Source organism: Anthonomus grandis, chromosome 2, assembly GCF_022605725.1.
Source record: "Anthonomus grandis grandis chromosome 2, icAntGran1.3, whole genome shotgun sequence".
Classification (NCBI taxonomy): domain Eukaryota; kingdom Metazoa; phylum Arthropoda; class Insecta; order Coleoptera; family Curculionidae; genus Anthonomus; species Anthonomus grandis.
In genome coordinates this window covers 7,561,937-7,586,061 of record NC_065547.1, presented here as the reverse complement: position 1 = coordinate 7,586,061, position 24,125 = coordinate 7,561,937, and the positions used below count along the sequence as shown (strand labels likewise).

Below are 24,125 nucleotides of genomic sequence, written 5' to 3'. Positions count from 1 at the left end.
GCATTGATTTTTAAAAGCTGTTGTGTAAATTATTATTGTATCTTAGATAAAAAATATATAAAAGAAGAAAATATAATCTTAGCAGAAGAGAATTTTCTTACTTTAAAATTAAAATCTTGAAGGAAAGGTTATGTACTTTAAATAAGATAATTATTTCGAGCTAAGAATCGTACCATTTTAGGACAAAATAAATATCCTTGGCGCAAACATTTATGTAACTGTGAAAAGTAATCCTTTTTTATAAAAATATACGTTTAATTTTTTTTCTCTTATATCGAAAAATATATATATAATATACAGTGTGATCGTAATAGTAAGGAATAAATTCAATGTTTCATTGTCATTCATCATGTTAATTTTTTCAGGATATTCTATTAAGTTATGCATGGGTGGTTAGTCTAGTTAGCATATATTAGCTACAAGTATTAGAGTTTTGGAAATGTAAATAACTTAGAAACCATTAGCCTAGACAATAGTTATTACCTTCTGGTTTCATAAAATAATTTTAAAAAATAAGACTAGTGCAATAAGTGTTACAGATTTTTTTAATTTTTTTTTTTTTGATGCTCATAGCATAATAGAGAGTTTAATTTTGCGTTGACGTTAAATATTAACGATATAATATTAGTATGTATTTTGTGAAACTTATGACTTCTATAATATAAAATAAAAGTGTGTTATTATTATTTTATCTTCTTTTCTTTTTTATATCCTCGAAAAAACCTCGTAAAAAGCGCTATAAATTTTGCTTCGATATTTAATATTGAATGCGAAAACTTATTTAAGTGAATAAAATATAAAAAGTAAAATCAAAAACAGTTTATGAAAAATGAAAACATAAGATACATTTTAATAAAAAAATACATAATTATAAAGGGGCTTTAAATACAATAAAGATATTATATACTCGTATATACGTATATTTGGTTGTGAACAGTCGTAATCGACAAAAAAAAGTAAAATTGTGTGAAGCTGTCTAATTAATATTATAGTGTTTTCTGACAGGCTTAACTTAGTTTTATATTTTTTTGTGAGTTATATTACGAAATTTTGAAAAGTTATCTTTCGAAACCGAAATAATAATTTTTAGGTCAAGTAAATAATTTCTTAATACAAGATATTTAATATTTGACGTAAGAACTTAATGATCTTGTATCCATTAAATTTTTAGATTTTAAGCCATTCATTTATTTCCGTCAAAGAAATGTCTTTCAGACAAGTACATTTATGTACATATGAGAAGATCACACGTTTTGTTGTCACACAAGTTAAGATTAAGACTCTTGTACCAAAAACATAATGACCTTGGGGAGAGAAAATTCTTTTTTTTTCTTCTCTTAGACCAAATAACTAAATAATTTGCTGTTCTTACAATTAGGACATATTTACTTAACAATTCAAAATAGTAGTAGACTAAAGCTAAGGATGTGGTAAGTTTTTCCTAAGGTAATATTCATTTGGCTATATCCAAAGACATGGCGGCCTTGGTTTAAACTCGTTTTACTTTATGTTAAGAGATCCGTTTTATCTGTGTATGCACTAAACTCTAAATTGTATTTATCTTGTTTTGGCTGCACAGTTCTTCAGACATAACCTTAAAAATCTGGTACAACGTGGTGTTAACTCTCGCAATATTTTGTTTAACTTGTGTGTTTTTATGACTTAAAACAGTGAAAAATTTGCAAATAATTATGTCGCGAGGAGCAGCAATGGTAAAAATGGTTCTTGGAAAAGAAAAATGTAAAGGTATTTTCCTAAATGTTATAAGTTGGTTTGCAAAGACGTTAATTTATATTTTCATTTTTTAGTAGTTTATCAAGAAAATAATGTAGCTAGTAAGGCTTCTGCGTCTTTTAATTTTACGGTGGTGGAGGTTAACCCGTATTTAGAGAATAAATGTTTAGAGGCAAGCCCAGACAAAATTGCCAATTTTAATGAGAACACAGGTAGATTGTTATTAATATTTTATGTGCGTTTAACTATAGCTATAATAGTTGCGTATAGCATTTTAGATGGTGGTTTTTTAATGGCGGAAGTTCAAGAGCCTTTTGTATGTAAGCCTTTGGATCTGCTATTGCCTGAAGCAACAATTATGAATTATGGCTCAAAAACTGAATGTGTAGATTTAGATATTAGAAAAGAATTCGAAAATTATAATGTAGCTGGTCCCTCGACTAAAGGTGAAGATTTAGATGAGACAATAATATCCTCCGAGCTAAATTCGGATCAAGAACGCACTATTTATGAATTAAGAAATGTTTTAGATGATTCCGATCAAGATTACGTCCCTGATAGTTCTTCGTCAGAAACCTCCGATGAAGAGGGTAAGTTAATACTTTTTTAAAATTTTAAATTAAATAGAAATTTCTACTTTTTAGATGTTACGGATAACCATGTTCCGTTAACTACCAATTTTCAAAAGAAAAGAACCCGTTGGAACAAATCAGATCCTTTTCAATGGAAAAAGAATCTCGCTAAGCGTCAGAAAGTCGAAGCTAAAGCCCCACAAAATATTGATTGCTCAAAATGTCGTTTTAAGTGTACAGAGAAGATTTCTTTAGAAAAAAGAATGATAATTTGTAAAAACTATTGGAGCTGCGATTTTAACAGAAGAAAAGATTTTGTTTTAAACAATGTTATAAGTAAAGTGCCTGAAAGACGAAGAGCAAAACGCACAAGCATGAAAAAACCAAGGGAAGACTCGAAAAGTTTCTTTTTTTACCACAATGACACAACTGTAAGAGTATGCAAAAGCTTTTTCATTAAAACACTTGCCTTTAGGATCCTAGGAGGAGGAAAATTATTTAGCGGTAATGATAAACGGGAAAAAAAGGAACCTCATAATAAAACTAAATCTGAAGATTACGAAAAAGTTAAGGCTCATATTGAATCTTTTCCTGTAATGGAATCTCATTACACGCGAAAGTCTACTAAACGGCAGTATCTGGATTCCAAACTAACCATAGCAAAGATGCATTTTCTTTATAAACAATTTTGTGAAAAGGATGATTTAGTACCTATTTCACTTATAACTTATAGAAGGATATTTTGCAAAAATTACAACTACTCGTTCTATAAGCCAAAAAAAGATCAGTGCCAAATTTGTATGCAGTATAAAAGTGGCAAAGATAAGAAGAAAAAAGAACTGGAAAATATAATATATCAGACCCACGTGTTAAGAAAAGAAGATTGCAATGCTGCTAAAATTAAAGATAAAGAAAGAGCATTACATGACAATACCTTTGTATGTTGTACGTTTGATTTACAAGGTGTTCTTCAGATTCCTAGCAGTGATGTAAGTCCTATGTATTACAGCAGGAAACTGTGCACATACAATCTGACAATATACGAAATGGCACCACCAAATAATGCGTTTTGCATGCTATGTTTGGACTGAGGTGAATGGAAAAAGGGGCAGTTTGGAGATCGGCACCTGTTTATATATTGTATTGTATATATAATATATTATATTATATGTATATTATATATAATATATTGAAAAGCTTCCGAAAGCAGTAACTGAAATATCTCTTTTCTCAGATACGTGCAGCGGTCAAAATCGCAACCAAAACATCAGTGCTCTCTTGCTCTATCTAGTTCAAATAAACCCCAATCTACAAATCATAGAACAAAAGTTTTTAGAAAGTGGCCATATAGTTACATGGAAGTTGACAGTATGCATGGCTCAATTGAGAAAGCCAAAAAGCATGTTCCGGTTTATACTCTTCATAATCATAATCATAATCATAATTTTTATTGATGCCAGTAATATAAATTTTACACAAGTCAAAAAATACATAGGTAAAGTCAAAACAGACTACTTAACAGTGCTAACACTAAGAACATTAAATTAAAATTCGACTATAACTAAAACAATAAATGATGTTATAAAAACACAGTAAAATCACCTTAAAATATGTGGTTAAAAAACTCCTCTAATGAATAAAAAGCATTCACTAATAAAACTTTTTTGATTTTTGTTTTAAAACTGTTTCGAGGTAAGTATTTTATTTCAGAGGGAAGAGCATTAAATAATTTTATTCCCCAAAAGCCCGGTCCATCCCGACACCTTTCCAGACGGCAGTAAGGAGGTACAAAGTCAGTTCTATGGCGAGTATTATAGCCATGTATATCTTGGCGAGTAGTAAAAGACTGAGTATTACGTTTAACATACAGAAGGTTTTCCAAAATGTACACTGAGGGCAGGGTGAGAATGCCAAGTTGTTTAAAGGCTGCCTTGCAGTTCTCCCTATATGCAAGACCAGCTAGTACCCTTATCACCCTTCTCTGTATACCGAACACACGTTTGGTATCAGATGCATGTCCCCAGGCTAGAATACTATATGACAAGTGTGAATGGAAAACACCAAAGTATGCAGTTCTCAGAACTGCTGCTGAGACCCTATCACTGAGCCCTCTTATTAGATAGGCAGCTTTGTTTAGCTTTAAAGTCAGTTGGTTGATGTGATGACCCCAATGTAAACGTTGGTCTAGTGTGACTCCTAGGAATTTAGCTGTGTCAGCAGACTCCACCTGCCCAAGTTCCCTCATAGAGAAAATGATTTTAAGTGTCTTATCTGAGTTCATGAGAAGCCGATTGCTGCAGAACCAGCTTTCAACTCCTTCCCGCGCCACCAGGGATCCCTCCAGGGAAGCACCCAGAGTGTCAGCCCGAAAGGATACTGTAGTGTCATCGGCAAAGAGGGTAAATTTTGCATATTCACTAATTAGTGGAAGATCATTGATATATATTAAAAAAAGAATGGGTCCCAGAATTGACCCCTGAGGCACACCCATTGTAATATCGCCTATTGCCGACGCCACCCCAGCAAAACTCACAGACTGACACCTGCCCTCAAGGTAAGATTTCATAAGTTGAATGCTTGATGGATTAAAATTATAGGCTTTGAGCTTTCCAAGAAGGACCCCATGGTCGACGCAATCAAAAGCTTTACTCAGGTCGCAGCAAAGAACTGTGTCATATTGAAAATTTTGAAAACCTTCAAGAATATCTGAAACCAAATCCAAGACGCCCAGAACTGTACTTTTGTCTTTACGAAAACCAAATTGACATTTGTTAAATAAGTTGTTTTTTTCAAAGAAGTCCACAATCTGTTCAGCTAGACACCTCTCTAAAATCTTGGACACAATTGGTAAAAGAGATATAGGCCTGTAATTATCTGGTTTATTGCAATCACCCTTCTTAAACAAAGGAATTACAAGTGCCTCCTTTAAAACAGATGGAAAGCATGATTCTTTAAGGCACAAATTGATTAAATTTGTAAGTGGAACAATAATTTCATTTGTAATTGATTTTAATATTTTAACATTTAGACCAAAAATATCCTTACTATTTTTATTTTTGAGGCTGGAGATAATATCACGGACTTTGTTATAGGATACTTCATTGAAAGAAAAAACAACATCATGTTTGGGAATCAATGATATTGGATCAATATTTGAAATTGGCATTCCTGACATGATACCCTGACCTACACCCAAAAAGAAGTTGTTAAAATCATTCGCTGTAAGACTACAATCTCTAACCCTTCCAGTTTTATTGCCACAAGATTTATTTATGATTTGCCACATAGTGCGACCAGGATTACTTGAAGATGAAGTAATCCTGGATGACAATCTTTCGTATGGCTATAACATCAAGGTCAAACAAGAAGCCCTATAATGTAATTGAATTAAAATATGGTGATTTTTTGGAGATTGAAAAATTTTCGAAATCGGTAATGAAAATCAAAATTAAAAACACGCTTGGTGAGAAAGTAAACTGGTTAAAAGTGAAGTGTTTTAAATACCTGAAGTGTAAACCCTGGATTCTTCAATACAGATACGACCATACATCGGAATACAAAGAAATTAATGTTTTAGGTAAAGGAAAGCCACTAACTTTAGAAAAATTTAAGTTTTTAAAAGCATACAATAGGCCCAGAGCTATTATAACCAGTAAAAAAGCAGATTTACTAAAACTTTGTAAAAGTGGGGACATTCCCGAAGAATTTAATAATTATTATAAAGCACTAGTTACCTCAAAAGATGCAAAAGATGTAGTCCCAGAACCTGCATATGGTTTAGTTATTGTATATGGTAGCCCCATTTTAAGTGATTGTCAAAAAATACACCAAGATATTAAATTTTGTTCACTGCACTAACTTTTGCATTACAATTACAAACCCTATTATCCAAATAATGATTTTCATTGATTCAATCGTGGGTAAGCCAGTTTTAGTCATAACATATAAAGTCCGATTTATTAACATTAAGAAATAGCAAACTGAAATCCAGTCACTTTTTATTTAACAATATCAATTATCTGTTCTGTTTTTATGAAGACTTCCAGGCGTTTATGTTATCAATTTTTATAGCAAAACCTGAAATACTTTTTCTGTCATCATCATTTACAAAATCTGAATCTGCATAACCATACAGTTCGGTACAAGCTAATGATTTTGAATATTTAAGACCAACATTTTCTGTTGCTTTTAGATATTTTGAAACATGTTTAAACATAGTTCCAATGTTCAACATTGTAATTATTCTAAACTCGGCTAAAATAGGAAATTGAATAACTTAAATCTGATCTATAGATCCCAATACGATTTACATAAGATCCCCAAATTATTCTTGATAAGGAATATTTTCAATCTTACTTGTAATTTTTAATTTGCATCACAATTTCACATGGATTACAAGTAAGTATAAGTATTCATATTGAATTTATTTAAAACTTTCCTAACCAGATCTTTCTGTGTGATAAAAACATTATTACCAACATAATTAATTTCTAAACCTAGAAATAATATTATTTTATTGTGGTAACTTTCTTATTTTGAAACTTTTATGTAACTTAATTTCTATAGCACTAAGGTCATCTAAGCTACTTCACCGTTTGAATCCAAAACAATGAAAGTTTTGTTAAAATAGACTTAAGAAATCTGTAAACTAATTGGGTTTCACATTGGTTTATTCATGTTGGTTTCAACAGGATTTATTAAAATTCCATTAAAAAAGCTGACTTTACATCCAATTGAATACCATTCCAAGCATGTTTAATGTATAAAAACAGCAAAACTCTTAAGGTTACCATCCTTGCTACTCGAGCATAAACCTCTTCAGTCTTGGTTTCTTTTCCACTTGTCCATTAACCTTTTTTTCTCAAAAAACCCACTTCCAGGCAATGACCTTTTAATACGTACTAATTCCCATGTATTGTTTTGCTATTGCCCTTTTACTATGATTTCTCAGTCTCTTGATAGAACTGTGGAACATCAGATAAGAGATACCCTATTGAAAGTGCTGCAAAATTGGCTTCATTGTCAAATTCAGTATTCATTTGATACTCTTGTAAGTAAGTTGGGAATTGTCTTATTCTTGAACTATTTCTATTGTGCTTGGTCTTTCTTTTACCTTACGTAGCTCCGTTTTTAATTGTTCTTTTGTCTCTTCGTGCTTTGTTCTTGCCAGGTTTAAATTAATTACTCTTCTTTCATTTGAGTTTTTTTTCAAACTCAATGTTGACAATAACATATCGATGGTTTGGTTCCAAATGTGGCTATCTTGAAAAATTGTATTTTTGAGCTATTTACTTAGCCTTGTTGAAAATAAGGGCTTCTAACAGTTCCAAAAGGGGCTATATCGATAAATTTAAATTTGGCGCCAAAATTTGCAATTTGAAATGAGGTCCAAATATTTTTAAAATCACATAGCTACTTTTGGAACTGTGAAAATATATTTTTGTGAATTTCATATCTCTCCAAAATCACAGAGCCTGTTTTGGAAATAATTGTTTTAAGTAAAATTTTGGCGCGCTTTGCAGTTAGCTCCTTGTTTGGACGTGTCAGCTGATTCAGAACGCTTCATTTACGTTTTTTTAAGCAGTCAGATCTATGAAATTTTATCTGTGCATTAAGGATTCTAGAATAAATGTATGTAGAACAATGCTACTTAATACCCTTGGTGTTAAATCCCTTTTTAATTTTCTGAATTTTGCCATTAAAAAACGTGTCCCAAATAGTAACATCACAGAAAAAGATAAGAGAGGAGGTTATGGTACCTCTAAAATATCAGAAGATGCAGTAAATTTTTTAAAACAACATATTCAGAAATTTCCTACAGTCTCTTCTCATTACTGCAGAAAAGATTGTGCCAAAGAAAATATGGAATGTTTAAAGGAGTCATTCAATCGCCATATTTTTAATTCTCATTTTAATTTATCATTCCATAAGCCTGGAAAGGATCAATGTCCAACATGTACAGCGTATGAATCTGCTAACACGGAAATTAAAGTAAATTTGCTGCAAAACTATGAAGATCACATTAAAAATAAAGAAAGAGCCAGATAGGAAAAAAATTTGGATAAGGATGCAGCAAAGGAAAATCCTAAAGAAATACATTCCGCCAACTTTGATATGCAACAAGTATTGTATGTGCCAAAAGATCCCACTAACCCCATTCTTTTTTACAAGACGAAGTTAGCCACATACAATTTCACTATTTTTAACTGTGGAGATAATTCTGGAAAATGCTACATGTGGTCTGAAGTAGAAGGTTCACGTGGCCCGCGCGAAATAGCATCTTGTTTATTCTACCACCTCAAAAGTATCTTTAGTGACAAATGTGGAGGCCCAAATAAAAATCAATTTGTTGCCGCTATGTTTATTTATGCCGTACAAGTTTTACCGATAGAGATCATTGACCAAAAATTCCTGGTTTCAGGACACAGCCAAATGGAATGCGATTCAATGGCTGTTATGAATAACACTTGAGTTGAAACTCCAAGTATGTACTCATGAGCATGAGCATGAAGTGCTGGTTTGTTCTCCGTTTTATATGAATAAAAATAATTCGCTGAGAGGAGTATGTGCTCCGAATACATAAAGCAGATACTCGATATTTCCAAACAAGTCTGCACCTGAAAAAACACCAAATAAACAAGTGCCGCGTTTCGCATATTCGTGTATTAGTATAAATTCAAGTATCAGTGTGCAATGAGTGAAAGTGAAGAAGAAACTGAAGTCTGCGAATCCCAAATGGGATTTGTAAACATGCTACGTGATGTTCCCATACTTTTATCCAAGTCACAAACACCAGCTGTCCGAAAGTCAAAAAGCCAAGCAATAGAACTGATTAACAAACAGTGGAAGCTGAATTTCGGGTCACAAATAACGACAAGTCAAATGTACAAAAAAATTAATAATATGAAATCCAGACTCAAGAAAAAGACTGACATAAACAGGACTGGAAATAAGAAAATTGTGCTGCAGGATTGGGAAAAGATTTTGTTGGAAATCATGGAAGGCAACACAAATCCAGTACTTGCAAAAGTTCCAGGTAAATTAATTAATATCTTCTTCATAAGTAACTTTATTTAAATTACCATATATATTAGTGAACCTATCTAAAGTTTGCTATTATTTATTATTTTGTGAAAATTTAATGATTTATAAAGTTATGTTGTTTATAATAATTAATTACTTATTGTTTAACATTTGATCAAGTATTTTAGACAGACATTTTTGTAGCTTAAAAACAAAAAAAAGTTACAATATTATTTACGAAACTTTATCACTTGTCCATTTTTTAATATAGAAACTGTATGAATATTTACTTAATTTTTCATTTTAGGAGCATTATCCGTCGGCATACAACAAACAGAGACGAAAATCGGCCATGAAGATACAATCCCTAGGCAATCAACTTCTGCTTCTGAAACGAGTGCAGCAAATGATGATGCTATTAGTACAGTACAACATGCACCTAAAAAAAAGAAACATAATAAAGGAATAAAGGTCCTCTCGAAGAATATGAAACAAACGTTACTAAACAACTCTCGAATAACGAACTACAAAGACTAGTTTTACTGAAACAACTGAGAGTTTTAGAAATGAAAGAGGAAAAACTCAAGAGACAGCTAAACAGAGATGTTGATGAACAATCTAATTCAAGCAATAATAATATCATTCAAGCTGACAATGGACAAGCATATTTCAAATTATAATGTGTCAATACTTTTTAGAATCACTTACGAAATAAAGAATTCTAACATGTGACAAAAACATTTTTCTAAAGTGTTAATAATAAAAATGATAAATAAGTTCTTTCCACGCTTTACTTACTTCAAGCGAGAGCAAGAATGACATCTGCTAACTCAGATCGCCTCCGTTGCCCGCTTCTTCTAATATTATTATTATCCAACTCCTCTTCTGCCGGATACGCAAGTGGGATATCTTCTAATGGGAGCTCCATAGGATCTAGCTCATCTTTTAAATATTTTGCTACATTGTGTAATATACAACAGCATAAGACAAATTTTGGAACTTTTTCTATGGATACCCGCACTTTATATTGTAGCATCGGAAATCGTTGTTTTAGTTGACCAAAACATCTTTCAATTATTACACGTTCCTTTGTAAATAAATTATTATAAGCACGTTCTTGTGGTGTATTAGGATTTCTAAAAGGTACCATTAGCCACGGTGCTATACCATATCCTTCATCTCCTAAGAGTAGTGCTTGCGACCTATGAAAATCATTCCTCGCAATATTTGAAATTTCTGAATTGCTCCAAATCCGTGAATCGTGAACAGATCCTGGCCATGAAGCATCTACACTTGTAAACCACTCATCTGAATTACATGTGGCTTGGACATTAATGCTGTGATATCCTTTGCGATTAATGTATTCATCGCTATGAATAGGTGGCTTTTTTATTTTTATGTGGGTACAGTCTATCACGCCCAATGCACAAGGAAAAGAATAATTTGATTGCCACTTTTGTTTCGCCTCTATTATGTCGGCAGCAGTGTGAGAAAATTTTATCCACAGACCACATTTTTCTATTAGCTTCTCAGTAACTTCCGTCACTACTTTTGAGACAGAACTTTGATGAACACCAACATCTTCTCCTACTCCTGATTGGAAACCCGGATCACCAACGTATCTCAAAAATATTTTCATTTTATCAATGTTATTTATAGCACCACCTCTTCTTTCTCCAGATTCTGTACCCAAAAAGTGATTTGATATCCACTCTACATGTTCTCTAGTAAATCGATATAACACTTTAAAATCACGATCACAGGTACGCCTTCTAGGTTTGTAATATTTTTTAGAACGCAAATTAAGAATGAACTCAGCCATAGTTCTGCCGTAGACAAACTGAAGTCTGCTATATATCAGACTCCAAAATTGTGGAGTACATTCTCCTTCCGAGGAGCATCAACAAATGTTTATTCATAGGAAAACTGAGAATGAACTCACAGCAAATTATACATAAGAGTACCTACTCAAGTGGAGCATCTGCTCCCTATTTTTATTCATATGACATGGAGTATTTGCTCCAAATTCATGAGTAGATACTAAATGCTCATTTTTATTCATACGACCCATTGCATGCAAGAATTGAAATTGCATCCAAAAATGTCCCAGTTTATTTGCCGCATGAATGGGTAACCATTGCTCGGAATGCAAAAAAAAATGACCCTAAGTACTAAGTTTTTCAAAAAAAAGACATAGCTTCTGTTGACTGGAAAACCCTGGCAAAGCTAATTATGATCAACCCAAACAAGGATCAAGATGGGAATGTGGTTAATTGGCATCATATTGAGTGGATTAGGTATGAAAAGGCATTCCCTTTTACAATGAAAATTAAAACAGATTTTGATGAAGATTTTATCAGTATAATGATTCTTCCACACACAGGAAGCCGAGTGACAGTTGCTTCCATGCAAAAATGTCTCAAACCCTTACACGAGGAAAAGAGGAAAATTTCAGCATTAAAGCTGAAACATTTCATAGAAATTTGCAATTCTGGACTGCCGGTACCTTTTTACAAGTTTGCTAAGTAGTGACGAAACCATTGATGAGGATGAAACAGTGGTTCCAGATGTAAATGACCCTGAGGGCGAAGACTTTTTCTTACAAGAATGTTATTAATAATTATTTTTATCTTTCATTATTATGTTTAGAATTAGTTCTTTAAGTTTATAGCTTTTCGCATCACTACAACTTTGAGAAAGTATTATGTGCCAAATATGGCTATCTGCATTTTTCCTGTTTAAATAAGTTATTATTTATGTTTTTTTCGAAAATCTGGGTCATTTTAAGAATTTTTTTTTCATTTTATTCAAATAAAAAATATATAAATAAAAAGATGAGTTTTATTAAAATCTGTTTTTTTATAGATTTGATTTGATACAGCCTATTAAACTTTATTTTGTGTTTCCTAAATATAAAGCATTTTATAGATAGCTACATATGGAAACACACCATCGATATGTCAATGTTGTTATTACAACATTTCTGCCATAAAACCTGATAACCTGGACTCAAAACTGAAGTGGGATCTACACTAGTAAAATATGTAGAGAGTGAGAAGTACAGTTTTTTTGCTGAGTCAAAGTCTGGCTGGAACAGTTTTACTGGAAACCCTAACAAATACATATCATGCACTTTTTCATTCGGTTATGAGTTACAGCATTACAGCATGGGGAAAATGTTGTACTACAGTAAATTTGCAAACTAAAACTTTTAAAAAAGTAATAAGATTCAAATAAAAGTTCCTGTGGTGTGATACCGACAATGTGATTTATTAATTCTGTGTACTCTCGGTAATCTGTATGTCCAAATGCTATTATTACTGTGATTTTATGAATTTCTTGCTGTATGTTATATGTGTATGTTGTCCTCTTTCAACAGTTTTATCAACATTATTTCAATAAAATAGCATCACAGCCATATTTCATTCCTCGATTAGTATAATCACTGATATTGACGGGTTTAAAATTTACGTTTCACATGATAAAAACTGTTAATTATTCATTTCAATAAAAACATATTTATGTAATAATAATATATAATTTTCTCTAAAGGTTTTTTCATATTTACATGCAATGCTAATTAGTTGGTTCTCTGCTCGCCAACCAGCTCATTTACATGACTTTAATTACCTATTTGAACATATAATCATAATATATTGGTTTTGTGTTTAACGGAATTTTAAAGACATTTAATGTTCTATGTATGTTACAACTGAGAATTTTTGAAAAAAAAAATTTTTAGGGTGAAAGTTTTTTGAATAAAAAAGGGTTTTACTTTATTATAAGTTTCTCGGGATGGTTGGTAGGTGCAATTGTTTTTTTTTTAAACAAACGTTAATTGTATCCACATTAATAAAACAGTATTTTTATCAATTCCAAAATATTTGTTACAGTACAGTAATAATTTAATTAAAAAACTCAATAAAAAATAATTTATTTTAAAATGTAAACAAAGAAAATGTTAAATTGACAGTTACAGTTGACACTTCTCAGCTGTGCTGGAATGACATATCATTCGGTGTTGCCACATAAAAAAAAAACATTACACTTACTATGGAACTTGTATGCATAGATATTTTGCAATATTTTACATCATTGATTGAAGTGAGCATTTATAATTTATAGCAAATTAACATTAAAATTGTTAATTAAATGAGAAGACGAATTAAATTAATTTACAAATCATTAGAAAGTCCTTAACATTGGCAACGTTGGAAGTAACACTAACAAAGAGCGCCATTACTAAAATGACATCTGTCAACGTCAAAATTAATTTGAAAATGGCGGCCTCTGTTTAAATGTTGTACAGCCTTTATTCTTATTTTGCAGATTATATTAACAAATTTTACTGTAAGATGCACGCAAATACCATAAGACCCGATAAAACCCTTAAACTGTAGATCCTTAACTGTTACATAACATTTAGACACCCTGTATATGTACCAAGGGTTTCTTAAGTTAATAGTGAGAAGAACAATATGAGGAGGTAGGTATGTGACAATAAACTCATTAATCTACCACTTGACTACTAAAAGAATATAAAACAATCCCAAATTACATTACTACATATTCCTATAAGCGATTACCCACAATTACCGCGTCATTTTCATTCTTTTGTCATGGCCGATTCTCATGTAAATTAAGGGTCGATCGGTGGGTATTTTCATCAGTATTCGTAACAGGCGGGCCCCGCTTCGGCACCACATTCATGTAAAATAAGCAAGGGACTAACTGTAAAGTGTTTTATTTCCGACCCCTCGAAAATGCCTCCGGCACTTAGTTATTATTACTTCAATCTGTTTGGCAGCACCGATAATCTCACCAGCTTGTAATTTATTAAACAGGGGCGGGCGGGGCCGTTATTTAGGCACCCACCGATGTTGACTCTTTTTTTTTTTATTTTTTCGATTTTTTCGCCATATGGCCTTAAAAGCTTTTGGAGCTTAATGGTGTAAGACGTTCAAGATAGAAGATTATAAAAGTATTTCGTGAAACCCTGATGTATATCTTGAAGTGTTAGAAAAAGGGTAGGTTTCTCAATAGTAGGTACATTTCTTGGTAGATTAGACTAGATAAGTTAGAGCTGGCAGAATAATTTGTTCATGCATATAGAAACCTGATACGATTTACAGTAGGGTCTTGAAACTTATTATTTGCACTCCAACAAAGCAAAGGGTTTCACATCATACAGATTCAGAGATTTCTTCCTTCTTCTGAGCTTAGGAACATTGTAAGTTTCACAAGTGGTTAGGGTCTAGTATTTCACCAAGCTTTACTTTAGAGTGTGGGTTCAAATCCTACACTAGTCACGTTTTACTTTTTTATACTTTTTGTGAAAATCTCTGTGCCATGTTATTGTTTTTTATTATAAATATGTTGGTAATTTCCGAATTTACATTTTATTTGTCAGTACTAAGCAAGCCATCTTGTGAGTGTGTTATTACAAGTTTATAAGGTAATTTTAACTAATTTTAAACTTTGATTTTGTTTTGTATGGGGTTTTATTCTAATTACGTGTGTTTTTCTGTTTATTGTAGGTCTGATGATGCTTTTTTAAGCAAAACATGTAACCTTCGGGACATGTTTGCATGGACAAAATATTTTGAGACTGAGACTTATGGTTTTTTATTTTTTCTCTACTTCTTCAGTCTCTTTGAGATTATGGACGAGTTCTTTCAATTTCACAAGTCTGTTCTTGGGTCTGTACTCTGAAGTAAATAGATAATTCTTAAATAGGCTTTATAAAATCTAGTTTTGTTGAATCTTACTTGGAGGGGCAATTTCATTCAGTCATCTCAAAAATCATTAAGAAATTGGTTAAAAAGTGACTCATGTTATATTTAACCGAAAAGCAAATTACTAGGTTGTAGTGATTTGGGTTTCAAAGTGCCCTGGAACATCAGAAGCAATCTTTTCATGCCTTGAATACTTATTTTTAACCTTAAGGAGTGGTGATGCTGCTGCTACAGTGTCTTGTGACTTGATCAAGGCTGTGTTAACCATGAAATACTGCTGTGGAAACTTAAGTGGTTCGGGTCTTATTTGCATAATAAGACCATAAAGTGCAGAGTGTTTCTGTGGATGATGTCTCTTCCAGGGAGCAGCTTGTGACGCACAGGGTTTAGTTCTTGGACCAGTTTTATTCCTCATTTATATTAATGACACAGCGAATCTTGTAATTCTGGGGAAATTTATCCAGTTTGCGGATGATCCAACAATTTTGTGGCATGACCATGGATGGGTATTGACGCGTCGAAAATCACGTCGAATATTGTCAAAATGACGAATATTATCGGCCCATCTTTTTCGCATATTAGGGACCGCGGACCGCGTCGTCCGGTGCTTATATTTGCCGGCCTCTTGATCGCTCGTAATGCCCTTGAAATCGTTTAAGATACGTTCTCTATTAGAACATAGACAACAGAGCACGAATTCAGGGGAATCCCCTCAACTTAAACCGGCTTACGGCAGACGCGCCGTAAATTTCCAGTCGGTTTATTTGACTTCTAATAGTTTTATCAAACAGCTTCTTTTTAGAAAAAGCTGATTTATTTTGTTTTATCTGTTGTATTAGCTTAGTGTCGTGTGTACGTGTAGAGATAGATGACAAATTAGCGTACCGGAATTCTGCGCGGAATCCGTTATGTTGATTGACGGTTGGAAAAATTCTTCTAATAACACAAAGAATGTAGTTTGCCTTATTCACAATGTAGGAGGTGATATAGCTTTCCTAGAATCTTATGATCTTACAGGCGAAAAGGAAACTGCGGATAAACTACAGGAAATTGTCGAGCAGTGCGTCACTTTAGCGAAAGAAATATATAATACTAATATTTATGCAATCTGCTCAGATAATTTTATTTATTTATTTTATTTACGCCATTCAACACATCCAATTACTGAATGGGAAAAAAAAACATTTACAATCAATAACAATAAGGAAATGCTTAAAAAGAAAAACAATGAGAAAAGTAAAGAAAAAAAAACAAAGTTTTACTAAGAATAGTGTATTTTTTTGATATCTGCTATGCTACAGTTAAATAAGTCACATTGACCCTGAACAGAATTATATGTGTAACAGGCTCTGCGCAGTGGAGAAAATTTGTTAATGTTAATCCTTGGTCTAGGTAGGTAAAATGTTTGTGAGTTTCTGGCTGATATGCGAGGTATGTGAAAGTTTAGTTCTTGTAATACTTCTGGCAAGTCGATTAAGTTGTTCACTAATTTATATAGACTGCAAAAAGAACTGCAAATCAGCAGACTTTCTTCTATCTTCTAGAATGAAAGAAAAATCTTTCCAGTAACCGTGCATGTGGAAAACCGATTTCTGGGTACACTCCATTGCATTTATAGCAAAGAAATTTTGGAAATTTTCTCTGTATACCCTCAATCTCATTTATATGGTTTTGGTAATAAGGGGACCAAACTTGAGAAGCATACTCAAGTATGGATCTGACATATGAGAAGAATAAGATTTTTAGGCTGAGGATATTATTAAAATTATGAGAGTTACATATTACAAAACCTAGCATTCTGTAGCTACGTTGGACAATATCTGTAATATGTGGCTGAAAAGAAAGAGAGCTATCAAATGTTACACCTAAGTTATTCAAAACTGTTGATCTAGGGACTGTGACATTGTCTATGGTATAGACATAAATAATTATTTTTTTCCTTAAACTGAAAGAAACAGCATTACATTTAGCAGCATTTAGAGACAGGTTATTATTTTTACACCATGCATTAAGTTTGTTTAAGTCACTTTGAAGTAAAATACAGTCCAAAATGCTGTCAATTCGATGAAAAACTTTTTTATCGTCCGCGTATAATAGACTATTTACAGAAAGTTCATCAGATATTTTATTAATAAATGAGTTGAAAAAAAGCGGTCTCAATAATGCAAATCTTTCGCCATACTGCAAATCTTTTGGCATAAGAATTGGTATCAGATGCTATTGCAGGAAGAATACAATCTGTTAGATTAAGAGAATTTTCATAGCCTGATTTAGAAAAAAGTGTTGTAAAACATAATGGAAAAACAATAATATTACCTGGAGAAATACGCTGGTGTTCATTTAGAGACTTTTTCATTAATTTTTTAGATAACTTAAAGGCTATGAGAAATGTGATTGCAGAAGATAATACAAAAATCAAACCTAATATAACTAAACTCGTTTTTGATGAAAATTTAAAGAAGCAAGTAGAGGATAGCGTTAAGCTATTTGATCCTGTATGCAAGCTCCTAAATAAATTACAAAGCACACAGACTTCAATTGCGGATGCAGCTGAGGAATGGTTGAGATTGCGTTTACCAGATCGTTTTGAACAATATGATAATTTTGTGAAAAAACTACAAAAACAAGCATTAAATGTTTATTCTTTATCTGCCAATTTTTTACATCCACAGTATAGGGGTAAAATGTTATCTGAAGAACAAATTTGAGATGTGGAAAACTTTCTCATAGACAATTTAGGTGCCACTGCCTTAAATGATTTCCATTTTTATAAAAATAATAAAAATTTCTTCAAAAAACTTTTCCAAAGAAATCGCAAATGTGCAGACTTTCTGGGGATTGGCAGAAAGACATTACCCAGAACTGGCTAAGTTAGCCATGAAGTTGAATACAATACCAGCCTCTGCAGCACAGCTCGAGAGACTTTTCTCAAACTGGTCTTTCATTCATTCAAGGCTGAGAAATAGACTCAGCTCAGAAAATTCAAAAAAACTGACTTATATTTATTACCATCTATAAAAATAAGGGATGAAAATAAAAGTGACGAATATTAATTTTATATTTTAAATGCCGTTTTTACAATCATTTGTGAATGTATTTTAAGTTTGAAATCCTGTTAAGTTGACTTTTTTTTTGTTTTTTAAACAATATATTAATATCTATTAATACACATTGAGGTAGAGTTATTTACTGTACTATAACTAACTTATTCTGTGGTTTTAGTCAGGCCTAGTTGTATAGTATAGTATTTAGTTCCAAACTCCAATTAAAATATCCAAATATATTTTCGACAGTCGAATATGTCAAAAATCAATGGTGTCAAAAAATAATTTTCGACGCGTCGAAAATAGCGTCGAATATGACAAATTTTCGACGTACCCAACCCTGGGCATGACACAAAGGCAATAAATCTAAATACCACAGTTAGCAGAGATCATGTTGAAATCAAGAAATGATGTGATTCTAACAAAGTGAATTTAAGTATTTTTAAAACTAGTGTAATGAATTTTAAATGCAATTGAGATGATGCGCATAAAAGTCATATGCAATTTTTCTGCTCTTAAGGGGGTTGCAGGAGAGGTTGATTTTGAAATGGGGAGAAATGTTTATTTTTCTTTAATTGAATTCCATTTAAGGTATGGTTTGTGTTTTTTTGATGCATTCACACAATACTTATTTAATACTGATGCCTGTGTAATGTGAGACAGCTGTTCACTCATATAGTCCTAACCTTATTTATATTGGAAGCACTCAATGATGCCACCTATGCCGACAAGTTTATTAATCAAAAGAACAATTCTGTCAACAAATTTGCTTTTATGACAATAAAGCATACATTTTGATTTCTTATTTAATATGCAAAAAATATTGAAAAATCTTACTCATATCCTACCTAGAAATAAATCGAAGAAAATTAAACCAACATTTTGAACATTAACAGCTGCTAACTCAAAAATTAAAAAACTTTTATATCTTCTTACAAGTTTATTTACATTAATTCATTTACCAAAAATTATGGATTTCAACTTTGATGTAACCTCACAAGGACTAACTATTCTCATTCTGAAAGTTCAAATTACTAATCTTGTACCTCTAAGTCTCCAACATTTCTTACATCTAGAAAAAAGATAATAATTTAACATGGGACAACTAAATTTTTGCAAGTTTGCTATGTCAGGGAACTTTTTTACTGTTGGAACATCCAACAATAAAAAAGTAAACTTAAAATTACCTAGGTAAAATAGTGAAAGTTACAAAAAAAAAGATACAGATATCAAATACATCTTTATGCCTTATGGATCATAAAGTCACATGCTACATCATAATTATGAAGAGAGGATAAGCCAAGAATGAGAAAATTTAAGTTATTCAGAAGAATAGGGCAGTCAACTTGCTGTTTAGTAGCTTAAACAGGAAAACTTGCAAAAAATAGCTCCAAGCTCCTCCTGGTTGAGAGTTATTACCTTGCAGACTAACACTTTTAGGATTTAGATGTATCCCTGAGATAGATGAACATCAATACAAGAGCTTTAGAAATCTTCTTTTGACTTTTTTAAGTTCTTGAATGTATCTATTATACTCCATAGACCAGACAACAGCATACTCTAATTTTGATCTAACAAATGAAGTAGAATAAAGTTTAGTGTCTCTATTTTTTGAAACTTGTAAATAAGTCTTGCAATGAAACTGAGGGTTTTATTTGTTTTAGCATTATTGTTTCATAGTCCTTTGTGAATATTAATACCAGGTCAGGGAATTAGCCCCGATAAGCTTAGTAATCTTAATGATTTTCTTGCATTTACATCTTCAAAACAATGTATAAATACCTATTACAAAAGTACAGGACAACATCCTTGACCTGATTGTCATGAACTTGGAATGTAATGTTTGAAAAGCTGTTTTGCCTCTACTGCCTGAGGATGGTTACCGTCCTTCAATTGATGTTTCAGTAATTGTTGATATCCCTAAGTACACAAATTTCAAAGTAAATGATCATAATCAGAAGTACAACTTTCACAGAGCCAATTTTTTCCTATTATATCAACTCATTTCAGAGGTTAACTGGGACTTCCTTGATAGAATAAACAATGTTAATGATGCTGTCAGTGTTCTATAACAAATTTTATGGCCTTTTTAGTCAATCAGTACCATTATATAAGGCATGCAAAAATAAATACAATTATCCGGGGTGTACACATGAGAGTACATGTGTACTCTCATGTGTACACATGGGTACATATGAGAAATCATTAAGGACTAAAAGCCAGTTGCACAAAAAATGAAAAAGTACCAATTCTCCATTGGAATTATAAAAGCTAAGATGCCCATAAAAACCAAACTAAATGCTGCTTATGTAGAGTTTAGTCATCAAACTGCATCAGGTCTAATCCGGGGAAATTTCTAATAAATATTCTGCAAAAACACAATATATCTCAAATCCCAGGAAATTTGACCTACAATGATACCCACTTAGATAATGCAGAGGAAACTGTGAATACCATTGCTCAGTTCTTTGGGAGAGTTTTTAGTGACTTTATTGATCACGCAGATTTTTGAAGTGTGTACATATGACATCCTTTTTCTTCAAGTCAAATATCTTATATCCCAATATCTAGTACCAATTTAATGACATTTCTGGCTATCAGGCCATCAGCTGCAAACAACAATTCGATATTATATATACCAATTTCACTAAGGCATTTGCTAGACCAGGCCATTCTTACTCACAAATTACATGGGCTTTAATAATAATCCTGTTGAATTATTCTCCTCCTTACTCACCAATAGAAGCCAATTTGTTGAGTACAGTGGATTTAGGTCTGAAGAATATGTTGCCTCTAGTGGTGCTGCTCAAGGTAGCAATCTTGGACCCCTTCTGTGCTCAATTTTTATTAATGACTTTGTCACAGAAATCTCAAGCAACTTTATTAAATAAATTACCATTAAACTTAGAAAAAGTCTATTTAATTCTTTGGTCAGATCAAGATTGCTTTATGCTGTTCCTTTACGGTTTCCTCACTATAACATGCATATTACTAGACTTGAATCTGTGCAACTCAAATTTTTAAAATGCTTATTATTTAAGACTGATGTTGTCTACCTAATTAGGGGTTTTACTTCTGAATTATTACTCTTAAACTGTTTGAGTTGCCTGTCACTGCAGAATGAAATTCTTTCTGCTTGCTTAGTCTTGCTTTACAAAATTTGTAACAACATGATTGACTCTCCAGAGTTTCTAGCAAGGATCAATTTCTTAGTTGCACATATCACTCTTCCCCGCAGTAAGGAGACCCTCTATGGGGCTTGCTCTTGTTTGACTGAATGACCTAAATGGGGCAATTGACATTGAAATCCTCAGTCTATCCTAAAATTGATGCAGAAAGCAGATTGTAGGTAGTCTTGGTTCTCTCAACATGAAACAATTTCTGTAATACAACATGGATCTGGTGGTATTATAAGTGATTTTTTGTTCTGTGAAGCTTAGATTAGACTTAATGATTTAGTTATGAAATAATAAATATAGTCTAGTCAGTGGATTTAGGTCTGAAGAATATGTTGCCTCTAGTGGTGCTGCTCAAGGTAGCAATCTTGGACCATTTCTGTGCTCTATTTTTATTAACAACTTAGTCACAGAAATCTCAAGCAACTTTATTAAATAAATTACCATTAAACTTAGAAAAATTCTATTTAATTCCTTGGTCAAATCAAGATTGCTTTATGCTGCTCCTTTACAGTTTCCTCACTATAACATGCATATTAGTAGACTTGAATCTGTGCAACTCAAATTTTTAAATACTTATTATTTAAGAGTGATGTTGTCTATCTAATTAGAAGTTTTACTCCTGAATTATTACTCTGAAACTGTTTGAGTTGCCTGTCACTGTAGAATGAAAGTCTTTCTGCTAGCTAAGTCTTGCTTGCATATTGACTCTCCAGAGTTTCTCGCAAGGATCAATTTCTTGGTCGCACATATCAACACTCACAGCCATAATATGTTTTACTTCCCTGCAGTAACCACTCTTGCCAAGAAGGAGCCCCTCTATGCGGCTTGCTCTTGTTTTAACAACCTAAATGGGGCAATTGACATTGACATCCTCAGTCTATCCTAAAATGGATTCAGAAAGCAGATTGTAGGTAGTCTTGGTTCTCTCAACATGAAATAATTTCTGTAATACAACATGGATCTGGTAGTACTATAAGTGATTTTTTGTTGGGTGGAGATTAGATTAGACTCAATGATTTAGTTATAAAATAATAAATATAGTCTAGTCTATTTATTTTTTTATATAGGCCATATAATGGTATATAATAATTTACACATTTGTATTTCTTATGTCATTTAAAATTTAATGTTTTATAATTGTCTTCTTGTTGGAATCAAAAGTTATGCCCAAGTTAGCGCTGTGTGATTGATAGAGTGGTAGTGATAGAAAGAATTGGATTAGTTTTTGATGTGAAAAAAAGTACTTTTATCAGTGTTCTAATAATTATTTGATAAATAAGTTATTTAGCGGTAATATTCTCACAAAAGGAGGATTTGCAATGAAGGAAACCTGTTTGTTTAATTAACTTCCCAATGCAAGATTTATTCACCTTATAAACAGCAATAGTGGATAAGAAATTTTGCACCCCACATTATACAGCTCAAAATGACAAGAATCTGAGAATGAACATCCCCAGTTCTCTCAGAATGATAGCTAGAACTGCCATAACTATACTAACCAGGTTCTCTGGCCTTGTCTGATCTGCTAGAGCTCACATCTGCAGTACAAGCACACTTTGAATGGAAAAAAAAATTATAAATGATTATGACCATGCATGTTATAAAAACTTTATAAATACTAAAGTACAGTTTCAGTTAAAAAAAAAGGTCCAAAACCTCATTACTTACATTTAAATATGGACCACTGGACTGATATAATAAAAACTCTATTTTTAAATTAACCAAGAATCCAGAGCCAACTGCCGCAATGAATAATTAGAAACAAATGATCTGAACAAAAACAAAAGAAAAGAAAAACAAACAAAAACTGTAAAAGAGCAACTCGGAAGTGCGACGGCGGCGAAAAAGAAAAGGTAATGAAATGATAATTAGGGTAATAAACAAATTGACAAATTAACTGGCTGTGAGACTGCGCCCCCCACCACCGCTATGTATACAGACTAATTAAATGACTGAAGTGCTAATAATAATAATTAGCCAATTAATAATCCCTATATTATATACGTTATCCTGGAAGTGATAGCTTATAAGGCCGGGCCGTTTATTCAACCCGGGAGCAGGATAAAGGGAAAGAACACTGAGAAATGCTAATTAAAATGCACAAGCTGCCTGTTCCATTATCTTCAATGAACTTACCTCGGCTACATGCTAAAACGGCCATTTTATACAGTTTTTTTTCGGCACTTTGATTTCTTATAAGGAAACACACACTGGGGCACACGTTACACGCAATTTTCGATAATTTTTTTCAGCCAAATATCCTCGAAACTTTATTTGAAAACACACCGTCCGATTATCGATCACGGGCGGCCATTTTCACTTGCTCTTTCTTTTGTCTCTCTCTCGTTTCGCTTGTTCTTGGTACTGTCTCTTTTTAGTGTGCACGACGGCGACATCTATTGACCGAGCAAAGCAACGACAATTGAACGACGGTGACATCTCGTGACTGAGCAAGGCAACTTCATAGCACCTATTTTTGGATTAATAAAATTTTCCGATTTTAGAGGAGTGTTTATTAAAATATAAATTGAAAAACAGAATATAAAATGTGAATCCTTAATCCTGTATCTAAATTGGGTCAGTAGTAAATAAAACGCGCTGTATAGCTTTAAAATAAGCATTGGAGGAATAAAGAGAGTTTGTTTTTAAAATGCCCTTGCTTGCATTTTACGTTGATTCTAATAATTGCTAGGAATTTTATTCTATTCTATCTACAGCACATCAGATTTTTTATACAATAAAAATATAATTCGGAGATTTCTATATACCCTGAATGTCGCGTACGAAATGCCGAACAGTAGATACTTCCATATTTTGACAGTGACAGTGACATTTCTT

General features: G+C 32.5%; 2 protein-coding genes across 15 annotated transcripts in view; one reads left to right on the top strand and one right to left on the bottom strand.

Moving 5' to 3' along the window:
* LOC126733567 (arginine-glutamic acid dipeptide repeats protein-like) overlaps nt 1–23,631 on the bottom strand; it is a 140,113-nt gene extending 116,482 nt beyond the window's left edge. For 11 of the 14 annotated variants that reach the window (XR_007659763.1, XM_050436913.1, XM_050436907.1 and 8 more), the window contains exon 1: nt 23,424–23,630. The gene's annotated coding sequence lies outside the window, so the exon portion shown is untranslated. Of the gene's footprint in view, nt 1–23,423 lie in introns of all 14 variants that reach the window. The other 3 variants (XR_007659764.1, XM_050436919.1, XM_050436910.1) reach the window with 1 other exon arrangement.
* On the top strand, nt 1,772–7,921 carry LOC126750046 (uncharacterized). Its single transcript, XM_050459551.1, has 4 exons — nt 1,772–1,946; nt 2,013–2,324; nt 2,379–3,244; nt 7,829–7,921. The coding sequence occupies exons 2-4, from the start codon at nt 2,027–2,029 to the stop codon at nt 7,919–7,921; spliced, it is 1,257 nt and encodes a 418-aa protein (XP_050315508.1). The 5' UTR covers nt 1,772–1,946; nt 2,013–2,026.
* Nucleotides 23,632–24,125: the final 494 nt, after the last annotated feature.